This window comes from Bos indicus, chromosome 25 (assembly GCF_029378745.1).
Source record: "Bos indicus isolate NIAB-ARS_2022 breed Sahiwal x Tharparkar chromosome 25, NIAB-ARS_B.indTharparkar_mat_pri_1.0, whole genome shotgun sequence".
Classification (NCBI taxonomy): Eukaryota; Metazoa; Chordata; class Mammalia; order Artiodactyla; family Bovidae; genus Bos; species Bos indicus.
In genome coordinates this window covers 37410080-37434636 of record NC_091784.1, presented here as the reverse complement: position 1 = coordinate 37434636, position 24557 = coordinate 37410080, and the positions used below count along the sequence as shown (strand labels likewise).

General features: G+C 55.8%; 4 protein-coding genes across 10 annotated transcripts; 2 read left to right on the top strand and 2 right to left on the bottom strand.

The window, feature by feature from the left end:
• Positions 1-2603: 2603 nt before the first annotated feature.
• On the top strand, positions 2604-5368 carry COPS6 (COP9 signalosome subunit 6). The gene is made up of 10 exons (XM_019987478.2): positions 2604-2698; positions 2913-3038; positions 3433-3564; positions 3890-3978; positions 4078-4140; positions 4433-4480; positions 4557-4671; positions 4755-4847; positions 4941-5041; positions 5122-5368. Exons 1-10 carry the CDS (start codon positions 2632-2634, stop codon positions 5260-5262), a joined length of 975 nt encoding a protein of 324 aa, XP_019843037.2. The 5' UTR covers positions 2604-2631; the 3' UTR covers positions 5263-5368.
• A 292-nt stretch (positions 5369-5660) lies between these two features.
• On the bottom strand, positions 5661-13099 carry MCM7 (minichromosome maintenance complex component 7). Of its 3 annotated transcripts, none has more exons than XM_019987472.2 (15): positions 12943-13099; positions 11662-11741; positions 10958-11122; positions 10667-10791; positions 10412-10592; positions 9970-10107; positions 9529-9678; positions 9244-9358; positions 9023-9154; positions 8742-8825; positions 8106-8499; positions 7771-7854; positions 7023-7191; positions 6179-6288; positions 5661-6037 (listed from the first exon to the last, which is right to left on the bottom strand). In XM_019987472.2, the coding sequence occupies exons 1-15, from the start codon at positions 12971-12973 to the stop codon at positions 5836-5838; spliced, it is 2160 nt and encodes a 719-aa protein (XP_019843031.2). In that variant the 5' UTR covers positions 12974-13099; the 3' UTR covers positions 5661-5835. The 3 variants fall into 3 exon arrangements, with proteins under 3 accessions (XP_019843031.2, XP_019843034.2, XP_019843032.2); XM_019987475.2 differs by lacking the exon at positions 12943-13099 and adding an exon at positions 12382-12454; XM_019987473.2 differs by lacking the exon at positions 12943-13099 and adding an exon at positions 12028-12179.
• Positions 13100-13269: 170 nt separating this feature from the next.
• AP4M1 (adaptor related protein complex 4 subunit mu 1) lies at positions 13270-17197 on the top strand. Its single transcript, XM_019987477.2, has 15 exons — positions 13270-13449; positions 13552-13640; positions 14028-14134; positions 14222-14318; positions 14418-14528; positions 14616-14696; positions 14919-14981; positions 15062-15128; positions 15231-15284; positions 15427-15533; positions 15635-15729; positions 16049-16093; positions 16316-16366; positions 16489-16600; positions 16768-17197. Exons 1-15 carry the CDS (start codon positions 13392-13394, stop codon positions 16987-16989), a joined length of 1359 nt encoding a protein of 452 aa, XP_019843036.2. The 5' UTR covers positions 13270-13391; the 3' UTR covers positions 16990-17197.
• TAF6 (TATA-box binding protein associated factor 6) lies at positions 17174-24528 on the bottom strand. Of its 5 annotated transcripts, none has more exons than XM_019987476.2 (15): positions 24451-24528; positions 21641-21856; positions 21457-21543; positions 21184-21337; positions 20936-20992; positions 20742-20861; positions 20378-20523; positions 20217-20294; positions 20009-20110; positions 19744-19926; positions 19183-19257; positions 18930-19055; positions 18244-18417; positions 17821-18018; positions 17174-17706 (listed from the first exon to the last, which is right to left on the bottom strand). In XM_019987476.2, the coding sequence occupies exons 2-15, from the start codon at positions 21794-21796 to the stop codon at positions 17326-17328; spliced, it is 2037 nt and encodes a 678-aa protein (XP_019843035.2). In that variant the 5' UTR covers positions 21797-21856; positions 24451-24528; the 3' UTR covers positions 17174-17325. The 5 variants fall into 5 exon arrangements, with proteins under 5 accessions (XP_019843035.2, XP_070636274.1, XP_070636273.1 ...); XM_070780173.1 differs by having other exon boundaries at positions 24472-24486; XM_070780172.1 differs by having other exon boundaries at positions 24345-24458.
• Between the last annotated feature and the right edge of the window lie 29 nt (positions 24529-24557).

Here is a 24557-nt window from a genome sequence, read left to right as displayed (position 1 = left end):
ACTGCGGTGGGTTCTCTTCCACAGGCTGTAGGTGCACGAGTGGCGGTAGTTGCAGCACCTGACTCAGTGGTTGTGGTGCACGGGCTTAGTTGCTCCGCAGCATGTGAGGTCTTCCTGGATCAGGGACAGAACCAATGTCCCTTGCATTGCAAGGCAGATTCTTAACCACTGGACCATCAGGGAGGCCCTTTTTAGAAAAAAAAAAAACAAGCTTGTGATAAGCCGCTCTCTTGGGGAGGGTGCTTGCCTCTTTTTGTTTATTTTGCTGCTGTGAGTCTTAGTTGTGCATGCGGGATCTAGTTCCCTGACCAGGGATCAAACCCAGGCCCCCTGCATTGGGAGTTCAGAGATACAACCACTGGATCACAAGGGGAGGCCCTACTCCTCACCCTACTTCTTTAGCATACACTTTTCCAAAGCATGTATAAGCAACTGATTCAATTTCAAAGTCATCTTTAAGTTTCACAATAACTACTGTTTTTAGTTTTCTAGTTATCTGAACAATGTTTCAAAAGCATTTGAAACAACAAAAAGACAGGAATTCTGTAAAGATTGAAATAGCAATGCGAACTAGCAACTTTAACATCAGTATAATCTTTTTTTTTTCAGCCTTCAGTCCATCTGAGAAGGCTTATACTCCTGAGTAGCTGCCTACTATTTAAAAGAGATACATATTTCTGACCTCATTTTTCCTAAATGAGGCATGTGTAGAGAAGTGAAGTTCTTCCATAACCCTCTCACTTGACTGGGAGATTTGTCACTTACTGGGGATCAGAATGAGAGAGACTCTTTCTTATCTTCCCTTTGGCCAGAAGACCTCTCTCCCTGTAGGATTTCTCAAGTCCCTTCCTCTGAGGGCTGCTAGCCTTTTAACTTCTCTTCATCCAGGCCCCATTTAGGAGTGATTGCTTAATTCACAGAAGTCACCCTTATCACAAAAAATCTCCTGGGATCTGCTGGTTCTGGGCACCAGTAGGCTCCACAGGGTCAAGATCCAGGTCTCTACCTGTTCTCTGGGCTTTCCTTGTGGCTCAGATGGTAAAAAATCTGCCTGCAATGCGGGAGACCTAGGTTCGACCCCTGGGTTGGGATTATCCCTTGGAGAAAGAAATGTCAATCCACTCCAGTATTCTTGCCTAAAGAATTACATGAACAGAGGAGCCGAGCCTGGCAGGCTACAGTCCATGGGCTCTCAAAGAGTTGGACACGATTGATTGACTCTTAGGAAAAATGAGGTCAGAAATATATACCTCTTTTAAATAGTAGGCAGTTGCTCTGGAGTATAAGGCTTCTTAGCTGGACTGAAGGCTGGGGGGGAAAAACGGTTATTCTGCTGTTAAATTTGCTAGTTTGCATTGCTATTTCAATCTTTACAGAATTCCTGTCTTTTTGTTGTTTCAAATGCTTTCAAAACATTGTTTAGATAACTATAAAACTAAAAACAGTGGTTAGGAGTGCTTTAGGAGGGATTGCTTAATTCACAGAAATCACCCTTATCATCACAAAACATCTCCTGGGATCTGCTGGTTCCGGGCACCCAGAGGTCTCTGCCTGTTCTCTGGGCTTCACTTGTGCTTCAGATGGTAAAGAATCTGCCTGCAATGCAGAAGACCCAGGTTCAATCCCTGGGTCGGGAAGATGGCTCGGAGAAGGAAATGGCAACCCACTCCAGTATTCTTGCCTAGGAAATCCCATGGACAGAGAAGCCTGGTTGGCTATAATCCATGGGGTCACAAAGAGTCGGACACAACTGAAGCGAATTCACACCTGCTCTGTGTGAGGTCACACTTTGGGTGCAGTGCTGACACACACTGAAAGAGCCAGCTAGGTTGTAGGGGCAATGAGATGGGAGATGGGGTAAAGGCAGTGTACCCAACCTGCTTGGGTTCAGGGGTGGGGAGAGGGCTGGAGGTGGCCAGTTTGCCAAAGTTAAATTTGGTAAGACTGATGGAAGGTAGAGGGAAGTTGGGAGAGGTTAGAAAACGCTGGGGGTGTTAACAGAAAGAGGAAAGATAAGCCGTATAGACAGAGTCACTCAAGACCAGGCTCCACTGCAAAGCATTCATTCAAATATCATTTAGGTGCCCCTGTGTCAGGTACGGATTTGGTCACCGGTGTTACAGTGATGAAGGTGACAGAGGGCCCTTAGGTGGGCCTGAGTGAGGCGTGTGAAAGGAACAGACGTGAGGGCATGTGGCTGAAGCACGGGAACCAAGGAGCAGGAAAGTAGAGGCCATGGCCAGCTGGTCGGCAGGGCCCGAATCTTGCAGGGCCCTGCAGGCCGTGATAAGGGATTTGGGTTTTATTCTGAGCGCAGCAAAATGACGTTTCATTCATTCTGCAAAAGCCTTAGGAACTAGGCGGCCTTATCCCAGTTTTACTGACGAGGACGATCAGGGTCGGGTTAGGTAATTTGTTCACGGTCAGTTGCAGGCGAAAAGGGGTTACAAACACCTGCCGGATCTCCCTGCCCCGGGCCCGCCCGAGCCTTCCCCCGTAAGGCCAAGTAGGAGCGGCCCGGCGTGGCCCAGGGTCCAGGCAGGCGCGCGCCTCGGCGACAACGCGCATGCGCCGCTGCCTACGGAAGCCGGGAGGGAGGGGGCGGGGCCGACGCTGGCGGGCGCGGGGGAAATGGCGGCGACGGCGGCAGCGGCGAACGGGACTGGAGGGAGCAGCGGGATGGAGGTGGATGCTGCAGGTAACGGGCCGTGCGGGGGCGGCTTCTGGAGACTTCTTGGCAGGCCTGTCGAGGCCTTCCTAGAGTCCCGGGAGCAGTCGGGATGGCGAGTCGGCAGCGAGCTCCCTGGGTTAACTTGCGGGAGGGATGGATGGCCCGACTCTGCCGTCTCCCGTTCCCGGCTCCCGGGAGGACCGTGGGGCCTGGACTCTCACCCCCTCTTCCCCCTCCTTAGTCGTCCCCAGCGTGATGGCCTCCGGAGTGACTGGCAGCGTTTCAGTCGCTCTTCATCCCCTCGTCATTCTCAACATCTCAGACCATTGGATTCGCATGCGCTCGCAGGAGGGGCGGCCTATGCAGGGTGAGTGTTCGGCGTCGTTCTCCAGCCTCCTCCCCCCAAATAGTGGTCCTTTCTCCTTCCTTTGCTGAAGCCAATTCCTCCTCCGCAAATCATTCTCTAGAACTTGGTTCACGTGACCTCAGACCCTCAGGCTACTATTAGAGAAGTTTGAGGATTCCTTTAGTGTTAGTCGCTCAGTCTTGCCCGACTCTTTGTGACTCCATGGACTGTAGCCCGCCAGGCTCCTCTGTCCTTGGAATTCTCCAGGCAAGAATGCTGGAGTGGGTTGCCATTCCCTTCTCCAGGGGAATCTTCCTTACCCAGGGATTGAACCCAGGTCTCTACCATCTGAGCCACCAGGGAAGTCCTGGAGGATTCCTCACCCTCATCTCTTATGTGTCCTTTTCTACTCCAGTGATTGGGGCTCTGATCGGGAAGCAGGAGGGCCGAAATATTGAGGTGATGAACTCCTTCGAACTGCTGTCCCACACCGTGGAAGAGAAGATTATCATTGACAAGGAATATTATTACACCAAGGAGGAGCAGTGTGAGAGGGGAGGAGACGTGGGGGAGAAGAGTGGGAGTGGGGGGAAAAGAATGGGGAAGATGGAGAGGGTTGGGGAAAAAATAAACAGAGAAATAGGACCAGAGTAGAGGAATAATGAAGAGAGGGTAGCTGAAGAGACCTTAGAAAAAGAACACATATGGGTTATTCCCCGCAGAGAGAGCAAGGAGTGAGAAAAGACACAAGAGATTAGTTGTTCTACGTGGAGCCAGGATGGGAAGGGGAGAAGCTGGTAAAAACACACCAGGAGTTTCAAATTAAAGAAGGATGATTTAAAGATACACTGTCCTGGCCCCTTTCTCTCCAGTTAAACAGGTATTCAAGGAGCTGGAGTTTCTGGGTTGGTATACCACAGGGGGGCCGCCTGACCCCTCCGACATCCACGTCCATAAGCAGGTATACACGTTCACACAGGTACATATTGGGGTGGAGACGAGAGGAATGAGGGGAAGGAAGAGGGGCCCTGACACGCGTGTGCATCCTCCCTTCTTCCAGGTGTGCGAGATAATTGAGAGCCCTCTGTTTCTTAAGTTGAACCCTATGACCAAGCACACAGATGTGAGTACAGTGACCCTGTGCCCACTTTGTCCTGCCTGTCGCTCTGCCCCTGCTTTTACTGTATGACATCTCTGTTGAATCTCCTTCTTGTGGTTTACTATCTGTGAGACTAGTCATTTAACCTTTAAACTGCATTTTCTCCACATGTGAAAATGGGAATGAGTTCCACTTCAGCAGGTCCTGGGAAGATTAGCTGAGGAAACGCAACGTGAAGGGCCAAGTCCAGTTTCGGTGCTTAGTATAGGTTCAGGCCTCTGATGTTTAGTTAAGAGCTGTTCTCTCTTCTTCACAGCTTCCTGTCAGCGTCTTTGAGTCCGTCATAGATATAATCAATGGAGAGGTAGGTAATGCCCTACCCTTCAACCCACACAGCCTGCCCCTGGGGTTTCCTGCTTTTGACTCTCTGTGCCCCATAGGCCACCATGCTGTTTGCTGAGCTGACCTACACTCTGGCCACAGAGGAAGCGGAACGCATTGGGGTGGACCACGTAGCCCGAATGACAGCAACAGGCAGTGGAGAGAACTCCACTGGTAAGGGTGGCTGCAGGGGCTTCCCTGGAAGTGGGGGGAGGTGTGCCCACACACCTCCTCACCCTCGGCCTACCACCCCCCAGTGGCTGAACACCTCATCGCACAGCACAGCGCCATCAAGATGCTGCACAGCCGCGTCAAGCTCATCTTGGAGTACGTCAAGGCCTCTGAGGCAGGTAGGACAGGTATCTCCCTGGTTCCTGAAGCACTTTGCCTCCCTTCTGGGGAAGCGACAGCATCCACATTGATGCCGTTTCTTGTGCCTTCAGGAGAGGTCCCCTTTAACCACGAGATCCTGCGGGAGGCCTACGCTCTGTGTCACTGCCTCCCAGTGCTTAGCACAGACAAGTTCAAGACAGACTTCTACGATGTGAGTGCAAGGCCCAGGACGGGGAGGTGGGGCTCCCGTGTTCTGCATGCAGGACATGACCGGCTTCTGTCCCTTCACAGCAATGCAATGATGTGGGGCTCATGGCCTACCTTGGCACCATCACCAAGACGTGCAACACCATGAACCAGTTCGTGAACAAGTTCAATGTCCTCTATGACCGACAAGGCATCGGCAGGCGGATGCGGGGGCTCTTTTTCTGACAACAGGGTACTTGACGTACAGGGGTCAGACAGCTGTCAAGGGGAGGGGTGCTACACTCCCTTGAGAGAAACCTGTCACTAATAAAAGGGGAGCAGCCCCCCAGCACCCCTTCTAGTGGCTCTGTTCTCTCCTGTGGGCACTGTGGATGGCTGAGGGAGAGGGGTTTGTTACTGCAGCATCCAGCGCTCACGAAGATGAAACACCTGCCTGAAGCTCAGGAGGCAGAAGTACTGGTGTCCATACTTTGAGACTAACTGGAGGGGGGTGGGAGAGGAGACCAGTGCAGTCCGGTATCGGTGCCTTGCAGGCAGAGCAGGAAGTCCCCTCAAATTTAATGAATGGCTGGAATAAGGTAAGCATAAAGGGAAGACAAGAATCCAGAAAACTCAAAACCCTGTTTTAACAGAAGCAGCAAATGGACACACGCTTTATTAGGAAAAAAGAATAAGTAAAACAAGTGCAGCTTGGGCAAATAAGGGGACCTTCCTTTGCCCTCAAAAGCATTGGCAAACCATCAAAGGAAGCGGAGTAGGGCAATATGCAGAGCAGATCCAGTGTCCAAGCAACTGGACTCACACAAAAGTGATCCGTGTCCGGGCAGTGTTGACCTGCCAGACGTTGAGCTCCTCATACTCGTCCAGGGCCGCCTGGAACTGGGCAGGTGTGAAGCCACGGGAGATGCAGCGCTGCTCCGCCTCGGAAAACCGGACACTTTGGCCCTCTGAGACCAACTCACGGACGGTCGCAAATATCACATCTGCTGGTCTCTGGGTCCTGGATGGACGAGCGTGGTGTGTGGTCAGGGTTAGAACTTCGAGGCCAGCACCACAGACCCAGGGGTGCAGAAGCCGCAGGATGAGTTTCCTGCTCAAGACAGTCAAGGTGCCCCCTGCCACCCTCTTCTAAGCCGCTCACCTAGCTGTCTGCCCCTTGTCACCCAGCAGTGAGTCCTTGGACATCTCCATCAGCCGTATGGCTTCATTCACATCTTCCTTCTCCACGGTGTCCACCATTCGTAGACGTGCCTAAGGGGAAGGTAGGGAGAGATGGGCACAGAAGGAGGGGGTGGAACAAAGTCAGGGAGGCCCCCCACCCTGCTCCAGCTTTAAGGCTGGGCACCTGAGTGCTGCTACTCACAAAGGAGTAGCGGCCCCCTCCCCGCCCACCAGGCATCCGCAGTGTGGGGCCGGCACTGTCAGACCGAGACAAGTGCAATGCCCGGGGCAGCGTCCAGCAATTGCCCAAGTCTCCGCCTCTCAACACTGGCCAGTCCCGGTGTGCAGCTGTCCTGTGAGGGAGACCAGACCCTTCTGAATTCCACTGGGCTCCCCACCACGAGATGGAGCTTGGGGCGCTCGGCCGAGAAGGCAACTGGCAGGGGTAGTGTCCCCGGGGCTCGGGAAGTGCTGGCTCAGCAGTAGGTCAGGTGATCACACTACCTGCACGAACAGCACTTTGGAGCCCCCAGGACGATGGTCCACGGCGTGAGGACAGAAATGAAGCTTCCCGACCCCAGAGCGAGGTTACCCCACCGGCCCCTCAGCAAGATCTGAGAAACGGAGAAGCCTCTCTCCTGGGACGCTGGGCGTGCCCTGCCGGAGCAGCAAGTACCCACAGTGCGGTAGCACACAGGACCACTATCTGCACTGTCAGCACTTTAGCCCCGGCAGGGCCAGAGCAGGAGGGAGGCGGCAGCGCACGGGCAGGCTGCCAGCAGAGCCCAAGCGGACCATCCTCCAGCGCACAGACTGGCACTCACCAGAGCAGTGGACAGTCGCAGGATAGCCAGCAGAGTCCGGGCCGAAGTATAGGTGGCGTCCTTACTGGCCCAAGCCTCGCGCCTCATCTCCACGTAGGCTGCTGTGATGTAGTCGGCCAGAGACTCTGGCACCGCAGGCTGCTTCTCCCGGCACATAGCTATGTACCGCCTGTGGGAAAGCAGGAGAGCTGGAGAGCGTATTTGTTCTGCATTAAGAGTTGGAAAACTGGGAGTAAAGAAACCGGAGGGGAGGGCACTCTGAAGTAGGAGACAGCAATTGGTGGATGATTAGGCTTAAATAAGCTACATTTGGAAAATCTATCAACATTTCAAGTTATCCGCAACTTTTTTTTTAAATGAAAATGGCCTTTGCACGATTGAGACAAATCCACCTGTCTTTAAGAGATGGTTCTGTTAATTCATGAGAACAGCTAAAAGGGAAAAACAACATTAGGAATCCCTGGGAGTCCCTGGACTGACTCCTTGGACAGAGCAGTGCTGTCAGGCACCCACGCAGCAAAAGCCAGCTTTGCCAATATCCGTACCTGAGTTAGTAACCCTGAGACTGCGGGTGGAGGTATGTGAAGGCAGGTTCTCCGCCATGGTCTCCTATGGCCAGCCCAGGGGAACCAAGACTCACTGTTCTCAGACCCAGGACGCCAGGAGGGGGAGGGGTGAGCGCTTTTCAAGAGAAGCACACAGAGGCCAAGCCGCCCGGGGGAGTGTCCGCCCTGTCCAGCTCTCCTACCTCATCAGTTTCATGTCCAAAGGCTCAAACTGGGCGGGGGGCTGCCGGCTGTGCTGGTGCACGTAGGTGATGTGCTGGGCCAACCTGGGAGGAGGGGAGGCAACAGGAGCGCTGCATCTTGGTGCCCCCTCAGCGCTCCACCCCACAGCCTGGTCGGTCAAGGACTGGCGGCACTTCAACCCTGACCCCCTCTGAGAACTGTGGAGCAACCCCTGCTGTTTTAAGGGGAAGGCTCTGGTGTTTCCCTAAGACGACAATAACGGGTTTTCCAGTTTCTCCTCCCTGCACATAGATGGCTACAGGGGGTGTCTCCCCGAGCGCAGAGCTGCAGTCACCTCAGGTCATTGTCTCGGTCGGGCCGGTCCTGGATCAGCCAGAGGAGGTCAAATCGGGAAAGCAATGCCGCAGGAAGCTGTATATTTTGTTCCAGGCTGCGGCGAGGGTTGTAGCGTCCATAGGCAGGGTTGGCGGCAGCCAGGATGGAGCAGCGGGCATTGAGCGTTGTGAGAATGCCTGCCTTGGCAATGGAGATGGTTTGCTGCTCCATGACCTCGTGGATGGCCGTGCGGTCGGCCTCCGCCATCTTGTCAAACTCGTCAATGCAGCACACTCCCTGGTCGGCCAGCACCAGGGCCCCGCCCTCCAAGGTCAGCTCGCCACTCACAGAGTCTCTCAGCACAGCTGCCGTGAGGCCCACGCCGGAGGAGCCGCGGCCCGTCGTGTACTGGCCTGCACAGAAGGGTCAGGAAGACAGACACGCACAGGCCTGTTTAGGACGACAGCAGGGCAGAGGGAACGGGGCCATGAGGCGAGGTCTGTGCTGAACTGCTCTACTGACCCAGTTGGGCTGTCCTGAGGCAGCGGCAGGTCTGGGGGCAATGACACCAACACCCATCTCCACCCCCTGGCCCTCCCACAGCGGAAGCCTGCTGGTCCTCCTAAGTTTGCCTCTCCCAGGATCTGATACTCACTGCGGGGGGCCAGGCGGTCAATGTAAGACAGGAGCTGAGACTTAGCCACACCAGGGTCCCCCATCAGGCAGATGTTGATGTTGCCTGGAGGAAGGGAAGGAAGCCCCTGAGTGACTGTTCCCTCGATGCAGGTTGTCTGCACACAGAGAAAAGGACTATTGAGGTCTGCCTGCCCTGTTTCTAATCCCACCCTGTGCCCATGAAATAGAGATGCTGGCTTTTATTCTGTGACCGATGCAACCCTGGTCCGGCATCCTTTCTTCCCCAATGCCTCCACTCACCCCTGATTTTCATGCCTCGAGGAGACTGGTCTACCCCTCCCACCAGCAGGAGCAGCAGCGCCTTCTTCACGTCTTCGTGCCCATATATCTCTGGGGCGATGGAGGCTGCCAGCTTCTCATAGAAATCCTCCTCTGTGGGAAAGCAAAGACTCAAGAGTGTTTTTCCAGGGGAAAGAAGTGCTTGGGATAAATTTGCATTTATCTTCCCGCTGACCCCTCACCTGTGATTTGCCTCAGCTCCTCCCTGGTCAGCTCTCCGGCCCCAGACTCATCCTCCTCACTCTTACTCATCTTCACAATCCGATGAGCTTCCAGATAAGTTTCCGAGAGTAAACCCTTGGGCAGGAAAACGCTAGGGCATGAATGAAGTTCTCTACTTGCCCACGCAACACGATGCCCTCTGGAGTTCCTGACAAACCCTTTAGTTCTGTTCTGCCTGGTGTTCTGCTATTGAAACTTCTTTCTATGGGGCTGGTAAAACGGAGGGAATAAACTTCCCTTCTCACCTGGACCATCTGTCGGAACCCAGTGCGCAGGATTGGCAGGAAGATGCCGGTAACACTGACGTGGTCCCCAGGCTGGGCGATCCTTGTGTTCTCTCCTTCCACCAGCACTGTGATGCTGCGAGGGATGTTTCCCACGGGCACTTGGTCGCTCTGGGGGAGAAGGGCACTTGAGGCCAGACGACTAACCTCCCCTTCTGCGCCCACCACTCGGCTACTCCCTGGCCCCACACAAACCAACCGAGGGAAGCTGAGCTCTCCTTTACCACATCCCAGCTCAGTCAGAAAGTTCCAGAGAAGCCTGCCTCCTACTCTCTGCAACTTCTCTGCCTCAGCTCCTCTCTGTTCTACTTTCTTCCCTCTACTTCACGAGTGACTACCGGAGTTGAGTGAACTCCCAACCTCAAACTTCCCTGGGCCCTGGACCTCATATCCCAAACTCACATGTTCCTGCATCTTCATCTCCTGGAATTTGATGAATTTGGAGCCACGAGTCTGGAGGTACAGTCGGCCTCCTGAGCGGTTGGTCTGGCACTCCTGGCTCGGGCACATAATCAGAGGCATGAAAGTAGGAGATTGGATCTAGAGTGAAAAAGGAAGCACCAAAGGAACTCATGAGGAAAGGAGCACCTCAGTCCCCGGAATCATGTCCCTCCTTCGGCAGAGATGATGAAACTTTTGAGAATGTCTTAAGCCGTGCTACGTACACATTGACAGACACAAAGAGAACAGACTGGATGGAAGGACCACGCCATAGTAGAAAGAAACTGCAAAGTGACCACACAGGCGTGTTTTACAGTAAACAGAAAAAACACCAGGTAAACATCAGTAGACAAAATTCACTCTCGCAGCATTAAGCGTGCTCCGTCCTCTGCTCCATACGTACCGGCTGGTAGGTCTCCGCCCCGCACTGGTCGCAGGTGTAAGTGGCCACCACCATTCTTGGTTTGACCTCAGAGACGCGAGTGACAATTCCACGCACTGTTACTAGCTTCCCCACAGAGTCAGCCCGTACTTCCCGGATCACACGAGGCTTGTTACTGCTGGGGCCTTGAAAATACAGCTCACTAAGGGAGAAAGTGGTCATTCGCAAATGTCTGGGGACCTGAACCCCGCGCCTGTCCCCACCGTGGCCACTCACAATCTGCGCATGAGCTCGGGAGGGTACTGGTTTTGAGGGCTTCGGGCTGCCCCCGGGTCGCGGCTCCGCTGCTCCATCATCAGCCGGTGCTCAATGTAAACGTCCAGGACGTCTTTATTTACTACCTAAACGAAGGGAAAGGAAAACAAGGAAAGTGAGCGGCAGGACGGTGAGAGGAAAGAACGTAAGAGTGCCAGGCAGAACCACTGACCCCTTTGGGTCAGCTCGGACAGCATCAGTACCCAGGAAGATTTCCGACACAAACCTAAGTGTGCCCTGCATTTTTCTCACCTCCCTCTCCTTGTATTGAGGCAGCAGCTCTTGAACAGCATCAGCAAAGAGCCTGGCATAGCGCTTGGTGTTCTCACAAATTGAGTCCACCAGCTCAGGGTCATCCTCAGCAATGTCGTCTAGGTCTACGTACATGGCCACTTGCTCCCGATGAGCCAGTTGAACCTGGTGTGGGGAAGAGAAAGCGACGGAGCCAAGTTTATCTTACTAGTGTTCACAAGCAAAAATTGGTCACTACGAGCTCAGCACACAGGATCCAGGCTCCATGAGGGAGAAAGGTGTGTATCACTACGTTTGCAATAATTAAGGTGTTTTCAGGGATTGAGGGAGCTGAAACTGAGTGCTGTTGAGTCTCACATCGCTTTCTCCCAGGTGGCACAGTGGCAAAGAATTCGCCCGCCAGTGCAGGAGACACAAGAGATATGGGTTTAATCCCTGGGTCGGGAAGAGTCCCTGGGGAAGGATATGGCAACCCGCTCCAATATTCTTGCCTGGAAAATTCCCTGGACAGAAGAGCCTGGTAGGCTATAGTCACAGGGTCGCAAAGAATTAGACTGAGCACAGACGCAGCATACACTGAGTGATACACAAGTTATCAGGTATGGTGCTAAACTCACCACTTCCAGAAAAACATACCTGCTAAAATAAGCCAGGCCTTATAGCTCAAGTCACCACCCCTTCCCTCTACCTAACCTTAGACTCACCAACTGGTTCCCATACTTGAACTGCTTCTTGCCAGATTCGTCATCCTGGTAGAACTCTTGTAGGAACTTCTTCACTTTGTCTGTAAGCAAGAATAAAGCGGTAAGGACGGACTTTTCTTCATATACCTTACTGCAAACCCTTGAGAGAGATCTAAAAAACTTCTTTTACTTAAAGTTAAATCTCTAAACAAATTAAATGAACATTCACATATGCGTACGTAATTCTCCCCAACAGAGCAAAACTCCTTTTCGCAAGTCTGTTTTGACCTAAGAAAAAATAAGTGGCCCCTAGCAGTTTAGAGTATTACCCAATACTCTCCCCCCCAGGGGAATTCCACTCTCTGCCTTAATTAGAAATCTCAGTACCCTTTTCTAAGGGCCTTCCACACCCGGCAACACACTCAAGTCTCACGGTTCTCAGCTTTCCTTCTACGTGCTTTATTCCCTCTTTCTTTCGGTCCCTTAAATTGTTGCTCTCCCGGGGATCTCCGCCACCAGGCCCGTCCTCCGCCCCACCCCCTCTCCCGCCACTGCTTCCGCTCTTAGTAAACAAAGAAGCACATGGGCCCAGATGCCGCCGCCTCACAGCCCGGGATTCCTCCGCCCAAGGCGGGAGCCCGTCCGGCGATTGGCCGCCTTGTCGAGGGCCACCCTGCCCCACCCCACCACTTTATCCCTCGGCCTCCGCAGAAACCCCTCCAATTCCAGGCACGCCCCCACCCTCGGTCGCTCTCTCCGAGGCCACCGCGCGGAAGGACACTGTTTACACACGACACTCCCTCCAGTAGCGTCGCGCAACTTCCGCCCGCCTCCACTTCCGCTAGGAGGTGGACCTAATGCGGCCCAATCCCCGCGCGCAGCGGCCCGGGGCCGCCCGCCCCACCCCACCCCGGGCTTCGGCACGTCGGGGGTCGCTGGGAGTGCCTAAGCGCGCGGAGAAAAGCGGGACTGGGGGGTCGCTGGTTAGATAAGTCCCTGAGGGCCTGCTCTCTCCTAGACGCGACCCTTCCCTCTGGAGCTTCTAGTTCTGATGTCCGCAGCGCGCCCCGCCCGCCCCCCCCCTCACCCCACGACTCTCACTCTTTTCCTGGACACGATCACTAGCTCTCCCCCGGCCTCGGCGGCCCGTGCACCCCAGGCACCGTGCGCCTCTACTCCGCCACCTCCCTACCCTGCCTCCGGCCTCGTGCGCCGAGAGCCCGGGACTCCAGCCCACACCAACAGGTGTCGCCCAGGAAGCTTCCCGCGCAGAACGCCCCTCCTACACTCGCAGACCCTCACCTTTCTCGAGCACGTAGTCCTTAAGTGCCATTGCTGCCGAGGACCGTACGGCAGCAATTGGCGGGCTCTGAGCTCTCACTCCCCGTACAGCAAAAAAACGTCCGCGCGGCGGACTGCGGCCGACCAACCGAAATTGGCGCGAAACGTCGCCCCCCACGTGACCAGCGGCGCCGCTTGCGGGCCAATCGGAGAGGATTACCCTTCGTCCCTCCCGCTTGTCGCGGGCCCCAGCCTCGGCCAATCAACGGGCGAACCTGGGCTGAGTGACGGGGAAGAGGCGCGGGTGTTTGGAGGGAAGGGCTGGGCGAGGCGGGGCGCGCGCCGGGTTTCCCGCGGTCGGAGGAGAATCGCTCTTAAAGGGCCAGTCTACTCGCGTCCTTTTGTTCCGGGGCCGCAGGGCGGGGCAGGCCCAACGTTTGCTGTCTCCTAGTCTATTCTCCAGAACGGCCATGATTTCCCAGTTCTTCATTCTGTCTTCCAAGGGGGACCCGCTCATCTACAAGGACTGTATCCTTGGCCAGCGGGGCGGGGGGAGAAGGGCTGAGTGGGACTAGGGCCCCAGTGCCAGCGAGTGTCGCCAGCTCCTTAGCTTCCCTTCCACTCGGTCAGTCCGCGGAGACAGCGGCGGCCGGGATGTGGCCGAGCTCTTCTACCGGAAGCTGACGGGACTGCCTGGAGACGAGTCTCCGGTTGTCATGGTAACTACTGGCGGGAGTGGGGGTGGGGTGGTGGGTCTGCGGTTGGTGGTCTGGGGTTGGGAGGCACCTCCTCCCGGGACGTTCTCTAAGAGCTCACACGGGGGGTGGAAGGGGGTACATTCCTCTAAATAATATTAATGGCGGTTTACTGATCGCTAACCGCACCAGGCACAGCTCTTCACACGTCTCAATCCTCAGCCACTTTGGAGTAGGTACTATTACTAACTTCATTTACACATTAGGAAGCTGGGCCCCTTGGGGAGGTTTCATATGTGGCCTAAAGTCACGCTGCTAGTAAGTAAGGAAATCAGGATACTAGCCTCAGTCTCATGGCCAGGAATCACTGCAGCTCTCTTCCTAACGTTTTTCTCCTTGCCTCTGCCTCAGCACCACGATGATCGTCACTTTATTCACATCAGACACAGCGGTCTCTACTTGGTGGCCACTACTTCAGAAAACATTTCTCCCTTCAGTCTCCTGGAGCTGCTCTCCCGGTGAGGAGGGCAGGGCTGGGCACCCGGGTGCAGGGGTCAGGGAGTCAGAGAGGAGGAGTTGTGCACTCTCTGTCCGGGTTTTCGCAGGTTGGCCACTCTTCTGGGTGATTACTGTGGCTCCCTAGGGGAGGCGACCATCTCTCGCAACGTGGCTCTGGTCTATGAACTCCTGGATGAAGTGCTGGTGAGGTGCCTCCCTGTCCCTGGTTCCCTGAAGATACAGCATTCATTTTCACCCCTTCCCCCACCGAGTACCCAAAAAGCGTCTTTCCTCTGTCCCTAGGACTATGGCTACGTACAGACCACATCCACGGAGGTGCTGAGGAACTTCATTCAGACAGAGGCTGTGGTCAGCAAACCCTTCAGCCTCTTTGATCTCAGCAGCGTTGGCTTGGTCAGTCCGGGGACAGAGGAGGCCAGGATTGAGGAGGGTTAGTGGGAAGCATCAGCCATGAGGATTGATTGATTTGGGTGCTTTCAGTTTGGGGCCGAGACACAACAGAGCAAAGTGGCCCCCAGCAGTGCAGCCAGCCGGCCCGTCCTGTCCAGCCGCTCTGACCAGGTGAGGGAGGGGCTATTGGGTTCACATCGTCTGGTTTTTGAGTCCCCAGAGTGCAAGATCCTGGCATATCTTTCTCCCTTCTCTAGACATGGAGGATCCCTTTTCTTAGCCCTGTGCCCCCATCCTGGGGCCCCAGCCTCCACTGTTCTGTCCTTTCTGCCTGTCCACATTAGAAGACAGACCAACCAACCTCCAACCACCAGACCCCCTCTCTTTCCTTAGAGCCAAAAGAACGAAGTGTTTCTGGACGTGGTCGAGAGATTATCCGTACTGATAGCCTCTAACGTAAGTTTGGGCCCCCAGCCCTGCGGCTGAGGATGGTGGCACCTGGAAATTGCTGGGCATTGACCTCCTGCTGCTCTCAGGGCTCGCTGCTCAAGGTGGACGTGCAGGGAGAGATCCGGCTCAAGAGCTTTCTGCCTAGCGGCTCAGGTGAGCAGCGTGCGGGCTGGACCGGGTTGGGGTGTGGGAATGGCTCCTTGGTGGCGGGTATGGTAGTATGGTGGCTTCTTCTGATACTCTTTTGTCTGACAGAGATGCGCATCGGCTTGACTGAGGAGTTTTGTGTGGGGAAGTCCGAACTGAGAGGTGAGGAGAAAGTGGGTCTTTTTCTTCTAGGTAGAGGTCACTGTCCTAGGTTTCATCTGGGTTAGTTAGATGGATCCCCACCATGGCTCCCCACCCCCTCCCAAAACACAGATCAGCAGAGGGGGTCTTTCTCTCTTTCCAGGCTATGGGCCGGGAATTCGGGTGGATGAGGTCTCCTTTCACAGTTCAGTGTACCTGGATGAGTTTGAATCTCATCGGATCCTCCGTCTGCAGCCCCCTCAGGGTGAGGTCAGGACCGGGCTGGCCTAGCACATTCCATCTACTGAGGGGGAGGGAGGCCATTCAGGTGTAAGGAGACCAAACTCACCTCCATTCCTCTCTGGTCTCAGCTGACTGTGATGAGGTACCAACTCTCAGATGACCTCCCTTCCCCGCTCCCCTTCCGGCTCTTTCCCTCTGTGCAGTGGGACCGAGGCTCAGGCAGGTGAGACCATTTCCCCTCTCTAGAACTTCTCTGGACCCCAAGCTGATGTATGTATGTACGTGTGTGTACATATGTATTTGTATGTATGTATGTAATTCCCAGGTTGATTTTGGAGTGTGGTGGTGGTGGTGACATTGGCTCCAAGTTAGAATAGGCACCCTCCCCCACAAGTGGACCCAGCTCCGTGTGTGTAATGGCTCATAGAGTTGGGTGGATCTCAGTTCTTCTCTTTCCTTCCTGGGGCAAAAGCCACAGCCACACATGGGGGCCCTGCCTGGGGATAGGGCCTGAGTAACAGTATTTGTACCCCCTCACACAGGCTCCAGGTTTATCTGAAGTTACGTTGTGACCTGCCCCCAAAGAGGTGAGTGGGGGGAGCCCAGCCTAGTCCAGCTATGGAGGGTAGGAGACAAGGCCGAGATAGCTGCTCTTTCCACCCCCAGGTGCGGCCGGCAGCCTCAGAATCCAGGGGAGAGCCTGGAGTTTGGGAAGGGGGTGGGGGGCGCTTGTGCGCAAGTCCAGTGGTGACATTAATGAAGATGGGATGCGGCTTTCCTGGGACTGACTGCTCCCTTCTCCCTTGCAGCCAGGCTCTGAACGTCAGGCTGCATCTTCCCCTGCCTCGAGGGGTGGTCAGGTAAGCATGTGTGCACTACGGGCCTGTGGGCAGTCGCACTAGCTTCTCAGGAAAACGGATAGCGCTGGGGTGGGAGCTGTGGGGCAGGGGCTGAGCCCAACCCTTTCCTCTCCCAACTCTAGCCTATCTCAGGAGCTGAGCAGCCCAGAGCAGAAGGCAGAACTGGGGGAGGGAGCCCTTCGCTGGGACCTGCCTCGAGTGCAAGGAGGCTCTCAGCTTTCAGGCCTTTTCCAGGTACCAGCTGCTGATTCTCGAAGGCCCTGCCCCCGCCTCCACCTCCAGCCCTGACCCATGCCTCCTCACGCAGGCGGTCAGTGTGGTCAGCTTCCTGGCCCCTTGGCTCTCTTGCCTGCCCTCCTCTCGGGGCCTTCAGCACCGTTCTCTGCCTCTCCCCCTCACAGATGGACGTCCCAGGCCTCCCTGGGCCTCCTGGCCAAGGCCCTTCCACCTCAGCTCCTCTGGGGCTGGGCCCCGCCAGCCTCTCCTTCGAACTTCCCCGGCACACGTGCTCCGGCCTCCAGGTCCGCTTCCTCAGGCTGGCATTCAGACCCTGTGGCAATGCCAACCCCCACAAGTGGGTGCGACACCTCAGCCACAGCGACGCCTACGTCATTCGGATCTGAGGCTCCCAAACGACACAGAGGCAGAGGTGGCGGTCAGGGCATCGGAGAAGGACGAAGTTTTCTCTCCTAGTGTCCTGACCTGGGGCTGGGGCTGGAAGAGTCCTGAGTCCTTGAGACCAGGGAGCTCGACGAGATAGACTCTCCTGTGGGACCTGACCCAGGGAGGACTGAAGTGGATCACAACTTAAAAATCAAACTTTTATTCTGAGCAACTGGCTGTACAATATCTAAAGAGAAAGTCACATAGGGGGAAGCTGGCTACTACCTTCTTCCACCCAGCATGTGTGTGTCTGTGTGTGTGGGAGAGAGAGAGAGAATCCAGGGAGAAGGTCAGCATCAGGGTGCGGGAGGAGGGGAGCCGGTCCCGGGGGGCTGCGAGCCATTAGCCTTTGGAGTCCCTGGAGCAGGAGGGGGGCTCTCCCCAGCTTCCGGTTTCCCCCCACAGAGGGCGCTGCCCCCAAGTGGAGAGGGGGCTGAGGTTGGGGTAGGGACAGGAGAAGGATGGGAGGCGGGGCCTCCTTTGCCCTCCCCCGTGGGCGGCAGAGACACCACAATGTACTTCTGGACACTGCCAGGACCAGCGGGGGCGGTGCTGGGGGGCGCGGTGGTGGCGGTGGAGACCAGCTTGACGATGGGCTGCACGCTGGGGACGGTGGTGGTGACGGGAGAGGTTGTGGTGGAACCAGAGCCCGGGGCTGAGGTGCTGAGGGACAGGACCTGGGCCGGAAGGAAGGCAGTGCCGCTGGCCTGCACCCGCCCCACACCCCAGGCTGGGGGATGCCTCCCGTGCTCCAACCTGGGCCCCAGTATCCCCAGTCCCACGCGGGGTACCTGCTGGGTGGATGAGGCGCTGGAGGACGAGGACATGACAATGAACTTGGTTGGCGGCGGGGACGGCTGTGGGGGGGCAGCAGCTCGCGTAGACACAAGCGTCTGGACAGGCAATGCAATGGAGCCGGGGACCTTCAGCAGGCCGGGGGTCCGAGGGCCAGGCTGGGGGGCCTGTGACAGGGTCAGTGTGGGCCGGGGCTGTAGAAAGCAGCAGCAGGAAGAAAACATCACCATCTGTGTTCACCAGCTCCCCCAAGATGGCTGACTTAGGGGGCCCCATGTTTCACAGAAATCAGGGTGCGCCCCCCAGCATGTGGTGTCTGTGAGCCCCACTGGGATGGGAACCACCCCCCGAGTTTTCCTTCCTTTCACCCTCCCCTCCCTCTCCACTTGCTCCCCCTTCCTCCCCGAGCCTGCACTGACCTGAGTGATGGTCAGGGTGGTCCTGTTGACCTGCTGAGCCTGCAGTGCAGCCTGAGCCCGGGCCTTGACCACATGCGAGCAGAGGAGGGGCCCAAGGGACCCAAATTCTGCCCGATAGGCGTCCTGATTGTCGGGCGGCGGGCGCAGCTTTGCCAGGACAGGGGCACAGTGTTTCTGTAGAGAGAAGGCAAAGATCCACCAGGTGGAGGGAGGGCCGGGACGCTGAGAATCCGGACAGGGAAGGGGTGACAAAGGAGGTCATCCATTGTTTCAGTGCATGCCTGCTGGAGGCCAGGCTGTGCTCGCTGGCTTATCGGTGTGTAAGGAATGCGGAGGTTTTTCCTCGTAGAGAACACAGGCACCAGCTGGCTGAGTGGACAGCTCGCTGAGTGATTACAGTGGTCACATCTAAGGGCCAGCCAGTCCACAGGGCGTGTGCCTTGCAGAAGCATCAGGGGCAGGTCAGGCTGGAAAGTCACAGGCTGAGTTCAAACTCCTTATTTCTTACTCAGGTCTTACACAGTGCCAGCTATTAACAGTACTGGACTCAGGTGTGCTCTGCACATGAGGCGAAGAGGGGATAAGTGAATGGAAGACGCTCTATGCTTGCTAAAGACTGTCCTGTGTGTGTGGCGGGGGAAGAGGGGGCATCAGTGGGAAGAAGGGGGAGGGTGGGGCTCTGTCACCAGGAGGAGGCTCTGCACGTGGTCAGCCCCGATGCGGTCAATGTTGCTCAGCACTGGGCCATCCAGAACCCCACGGATCCGCTCCCCTTCCTGCTGCAGCCGCGGCAGAATCAGTGTCTTAATCACCTGTTAGTAAAGGAAGGGAGAAGCCGGGGTCTGGGGGTCACCACAGGGTCTCCCAGGTCGGGAGGCTGTTGCCCACTCTGACCTCCCGATCCCTCCCCTCCCCAGGGCTCCCCTGCCAGGGCCTAACATCGTGTCCCAGCTCTGCCAGGCCTGCGATGGAGCCGTAGCGCGTTGTCCACGGGGTCTTCTCGTCCACCCAACTCTGTAAGGGGATGGAAAATAAACCCAAATGAAGGGGTGTGAAAAGCTAACTGGTAAGGACTTGAGTCTCATATACTCACTTCCTTATAAGTCATTTAAGACACAACAGCTCTTTGCCGACCACTCCCTCCTCCCCAAAGTAGCTGCTATTCTGACCTCAGAGATTAGTTTGCTTTAATTCTCTGGCAGCACTGTGCAGCATGTGGGCTCTTAGTTCCCTGCCCAGGGATCGAACCCTCGCCCTCTGCATTGGAAGCATGGAGTCTTAACCACTGGGCCACCAGGGAAGTCCCACAGCAATTAGTTTTTGTTTTTGAACTTTAAAGTGGGATCCCACAACTAGAAAAAAAGACACTGCGGATCTGGTCCAAGTCCAGTCCGCACCTCTCTGCCGCTGGCTTTCAGTGTCCCTTCCTGAAGCCACACTGGCGTGGGCGTGGTGCTCACTGTTCCCATAACAACCCAGCCAGTGATGGAAAGGGCTCACCTTGGTGAAGGTCTTGGTGATGCGGGACTGAATGTTGTTCGTGGTTGTGCTGAAGTGCTTGCAGATCTGGGCCACCAGGCGGGCGGCGAAGTCCCGAAGCGCCCAGTGATTGTCCACATCTGGCCGCAGGCACAGCTGCCTGCTCACGATGCAGGTCATCACAGCCGGGATCAACTCGTGCACCTGGGGGAGAAGCCCCGCGTCAGCCAGCTGTGACAGATGGTCCCCGAGCCCGGACAAGAGGCGGGCCAGCAGGTCCACTCACATATTTCTCTAGGTACAGGGTAGGGTTGTCCATCAGCGCCTTCACCATGCGCATCAGGTAGATGAGCAGGGCCAGGTTGTTCTGCACCACATTCACACGCACCTGGGGTGGGGAGGGAGCAGGGATGGGCCAGCAGGGACCCTCCATGAGCCTCCTCTGCTGCCCGCCCACCCCTGGAACCCCACTGCGTCCTCCCGTGGCCTCTCACCCCCTCTGAGATGAAGGTGCTGAAGCGTGGCAGCATTTGGTAGAGACCGGGGTCCGTGGCAATGCTCTGCAGAGCCTCCTGTGGGGGGAGGGGAACGAGTGAAGCGGGGTGAACCCCGGGGCCAAGGAGGGGCGAAGGCAGGACACGTAGTGGGGCCTCACCGCTCTCTTGGCCTCGCAGGAGCCCACACAGGCCTCAGTGATCTCCTTGTAGTATAGCTGCTGCTCCACTGACAACTCGTGGATGCTTCGGGGCTTCAGTCGCAGAGGCGCCCCCTCCAGCAGGGGTGGCGCCTTCTTCTCTTTCCCTGTGTGAATCAGGAAGCCAGGTTTAGGCAGGAAAGCTCCTGAGGAGGCCTGGGCACTAGGCAAACCTCTAGCCTCACCTCCCCCACCTACGGAGACCGGCTTCTTAGCTGTTTCTGGGGCTCACTGGCCAGAGCTCACAACCTCTGCCCTGACCTCACCCACCTCACACACATGACCATCTGGCTTTGGGCAAGAGGCCTGGCCCAGCTGTACTGACCTTTGCCGTCAGCTGGAGCAGCCCCCTGACCTTTGCCTTTCAAGGGGCCGTCTTCCTCCTGGCCTGGCTTGGCTGACTTCAGGGGTTCTGTGGCCTCAGCCTTCTGCTGCTCCTTGGGAGCTGGCGAGAAAGGAAAGCAGTCTGGAGAAGTGGAGGGGGGAGGGAAAGGGGTGGATGTTGGGCGTGGAGGTTACCTGGGGGTGGGTTCTCTGGAATTGCAGGCTGGCAGCCTTCGATGCTTAACCAGTGAGCTGCGAGGAACAAAGGTGTCCAGGTGAACCACCGGGCGGGGACATTAGGAAGTCACTCCACTCGAACGGATGTTTTCCTTCATGTTCCCCATTAGGGGTCTCACACGGAGGGCTCCTTCACCAGTGCCCTTCCTCACACCCACACACGGCCCTTTCCCTCCTCCCTGCCCCTTGTTCTCCCCTCCCCCAACCTTTGAGGCAGACGTCCAGGGGCACCCGGGGCAGAGGGGTGTTGATGATATCGCTCAGGTCAACCTCCTTCTCCTCGTAGAAGTAAAGCTCCCGGCCGCCACCAGAGGCAAAACGGAAAGGAATGAATTCCTGAGCGTGGAAGCCATACAGTGGCTACAACAGGAGGAGAGAGACCCTGGATGAGAAGGGAGCCTGAGCTGGCTGGGCTGAGGTCAATGCAGCGCCTGGGAGGTCTCGACACCCTGCCCCTCCACCCTGTGCGTCCCCATCACCTCGACGTTCTTTAGCTTCAGTGCGTAGTCAATGTCACTGGTGGTGAGTTTCTGCCGCTTCCCCATGTGCATGAACTTCAAGGCATCCTGGGTGGGGGGTGGGAGGACAGACGTCAGCCGGAGACCCTGGGGAAGAAGGCGGCCTGGGCAGCAGTCTCTGTGCAGTGCAGGAAGACCAGGGTACCTGCGCGATCTCCTTGATGCGGTAGCTGACCTCATCCGTCAGCAGCTGGCAGGTCTCCTCCTGAATCTGAGCGATGCCCATGGACTCGGCCACCACCTTCATGGACTCCGAGGGCAGCACGGTGTTGCTCAGCTTCAGCTTCTTCTCCTCAGCCATTCTGGAGCCCCTCCTCCCCTCCCCGGAAGGATGATGCCCCAGGGCAGAGAGATGGAGACCCTGGCAGGGGGTGAGAAGAAACCCGAGAGTGAGGCCTAAAGAACAGGGGCTGTCAGTCAGGAGGCCGCTCGAGGGGAGAACAGTGGAGCGTGAGGGGGATGGAGCTGGGGGACGTCTTCTGTCCATCCTCACACGAGCAGCACTCGCTGAACAGCAGGTAGGACTTGGACCCAACTGGACGCAATTTATTGAGCTCTGGTTCTGTGCCAGGCACAGTACAAGTCAGGTACAGCAGAACGATCTCAGTTCTCAGTTTAAATCCCAGCCCCAGGACTACCTAGCAGTGTTGTCTAGGCAAGCTACTTAAATGCTCCCGGCTTTGGGTTTCTTCTCTGTAAGATGTGCAAAGTGTCTTTTTTCCCTCAGGTGGTTGACATGCCTACCTTTATGTCTCTTGTCCCTTCTTGCATCATTATTCATGCTTGACAAATATAAAATATTGGTTAAATACAACTTGCCCTGTCTAAGCCTATGTGCCCCTACCATTGAATGTGATGAGAAAATACACAGCCATGTTGACCAATTTGCGCTTTAAATTCCTGGCCACAAACTTCAGATGGGTTCTTGATGCTGCTCTGATGGTCACAGAGCTCAGTGGACTCAGGTTCCATCTCACCTGTCATCTCTTCTCCTCCCTGACTTTTGGCCATCAGAAGAGACTTCCCCAGGCTCCCATTGCTATGTCCACCCGCTGAGCATCACTGGCACCCACGTGCTCTGTCTTCTTCCCTGTTACTATAGAGGTTCTCGTCACGCCCCTCCCCAACTCCTCTCCTTCTCTTGAACCTACCCCAGTTAGGATTTTGACTCCTGCTCTTGGTTTTCCTCCTACTTCACTGGCCCCTCTTTACATTGCCTTTGCTGGTTCTTCCTCTCCTCATCTGCCTGATGCTGGAATGCCCTCATTTGGTCCTCGTATAGCTATGAGGTATACATATTCCCTTGATGACCTCAACCATTCTCACAGCTTTCAGTATTGCATACAGACTAAGGATGGTAAATTTATATCCCCCACCCAGAGCTTTCTTCCCAACTCCAGAGTTGTATATTTAACTGGCTACTTAAAATTTCTTCTGAACTCAACTCCTGACATCCCTCTCCCCACCTGCTCCAGCCTCAGCTTTCCTCATCTTCATAGCAACGCCATTAATCCAGATGCTCATTCATCATGTGAGCCCTCACCGCAAACCCATCAGGTGATCCGACTTGATCCCTCTGCTCCCACTGCGTGGCCAGCTCACTATTTTCCATCCCCCGGGAACCTTAAGAGCCTCCTGACAGGGTCTTCCTGCTTCCATCCTTGCTCCCTACGTCTATTCCCAACATAGCAGCCAGAATGATTCTGTCAAAATATAAATCAGATTGGGTCATTTCTCTGCTCAAAACCCTGTATTGGCTCGCAGTGTGCCACAGCATAAATACAAAATCCTTATTTTGGTCTACGGGGTCCTTTATGATTTGCTCTCTCCCCACCAAGTCTCTGACCTTTCCTTTCTTCTTCCACTATGATCCAGCCCCATGGTCCTCCTTGCTGTTCCAAGATGCCAAGCATGTTCTTGCTTTGTGGTCTTGCTCTGTTCCCTCTGCCTGGAATGCCCTTCCCTAGATGTCCCCAGGCTGCCTATTCCCATCACCCTGTTTAATACTGCACCCCACCCCCCTCTTTTTTTAATCCCCATGGACTTTAACATCTGCTGATACATACTGTATTACTTCTTATGCTTCTCACCACATCGCCCCTTCCCTTCTCTGTGTGGACAGAGAGCTTTGTTATGTTGACTGATGTATGCAGAGTCCCCAGACAGACACTCAACAAATACCTGCTGAATATATGAGTGAGTTGTAAGGCTTAGAGATTAGGAACTCACTGAGGACTCGGTACCATTATTATCGAACAAGACATAGGCCCAAGCTTGGAATCTACTTTGTGGCCAAAAGGAAAGTGGCTCACTTGAACCTGGCATTAGGAAGTCTAATGTCAAAAGTGTTCAGGACCGACTGCAAGGTGGTGAGGGGCAGGTGTGGGCCTGATGGAGGGGCGAGAAGAGGGAAGGGAAAAACAATTTCGTTCTTCCCAACCTATCCCAGGTCTCCTCCCCCACTTTTATAAATCTTATCTGCAGAGGACACATTTATTCAACACATACTCTGGACCTGGAGCCGAGTAAAGAGGAGGCGGTCGTGTCCCAGTTCCCTGGCGAGCTCCTACTAATTTTTCGATAGCCCGCGCGGTACCCTCTGCCAGTGTAAAGGCTCACAAAACACGCCACGGCCTCAGGAAACCTCAGGTCAGTGGAAGGGGCAAGGAGGCGTCACAGGAGACTAACTTGATCTAGATCCGTGTAGCATTCCCCAGCAGAGAAGCGGGTCGAAGGTTCTCCAGGCAATGGGTACAGCGCGAAAGAAAGCGTAGAGAGCCCACCTCATCCCCCAACATCCCTCCAGTGCAAACACACAGAGGCCCCACGCACACGGACACTCAACCAACCGTCCTCCTCTGGGTCCCCACAAGGGCCCTTCAAAGGGTCTAGTCCCGGGTACCACTCAGACCCGCCCCCGCCAGCCGAACGCCCAGCGCTGGAAAAGCCTCTCACCGCCGCCAAAGCGCCGCTCACCCGGCGCTCGGCGCCATATTGGCCCCGCCCCCTCCGGGAGCAGGTCCTGGCAGAGACCGAGAGCGGGTCCCTTGCCCCTTCCCTGA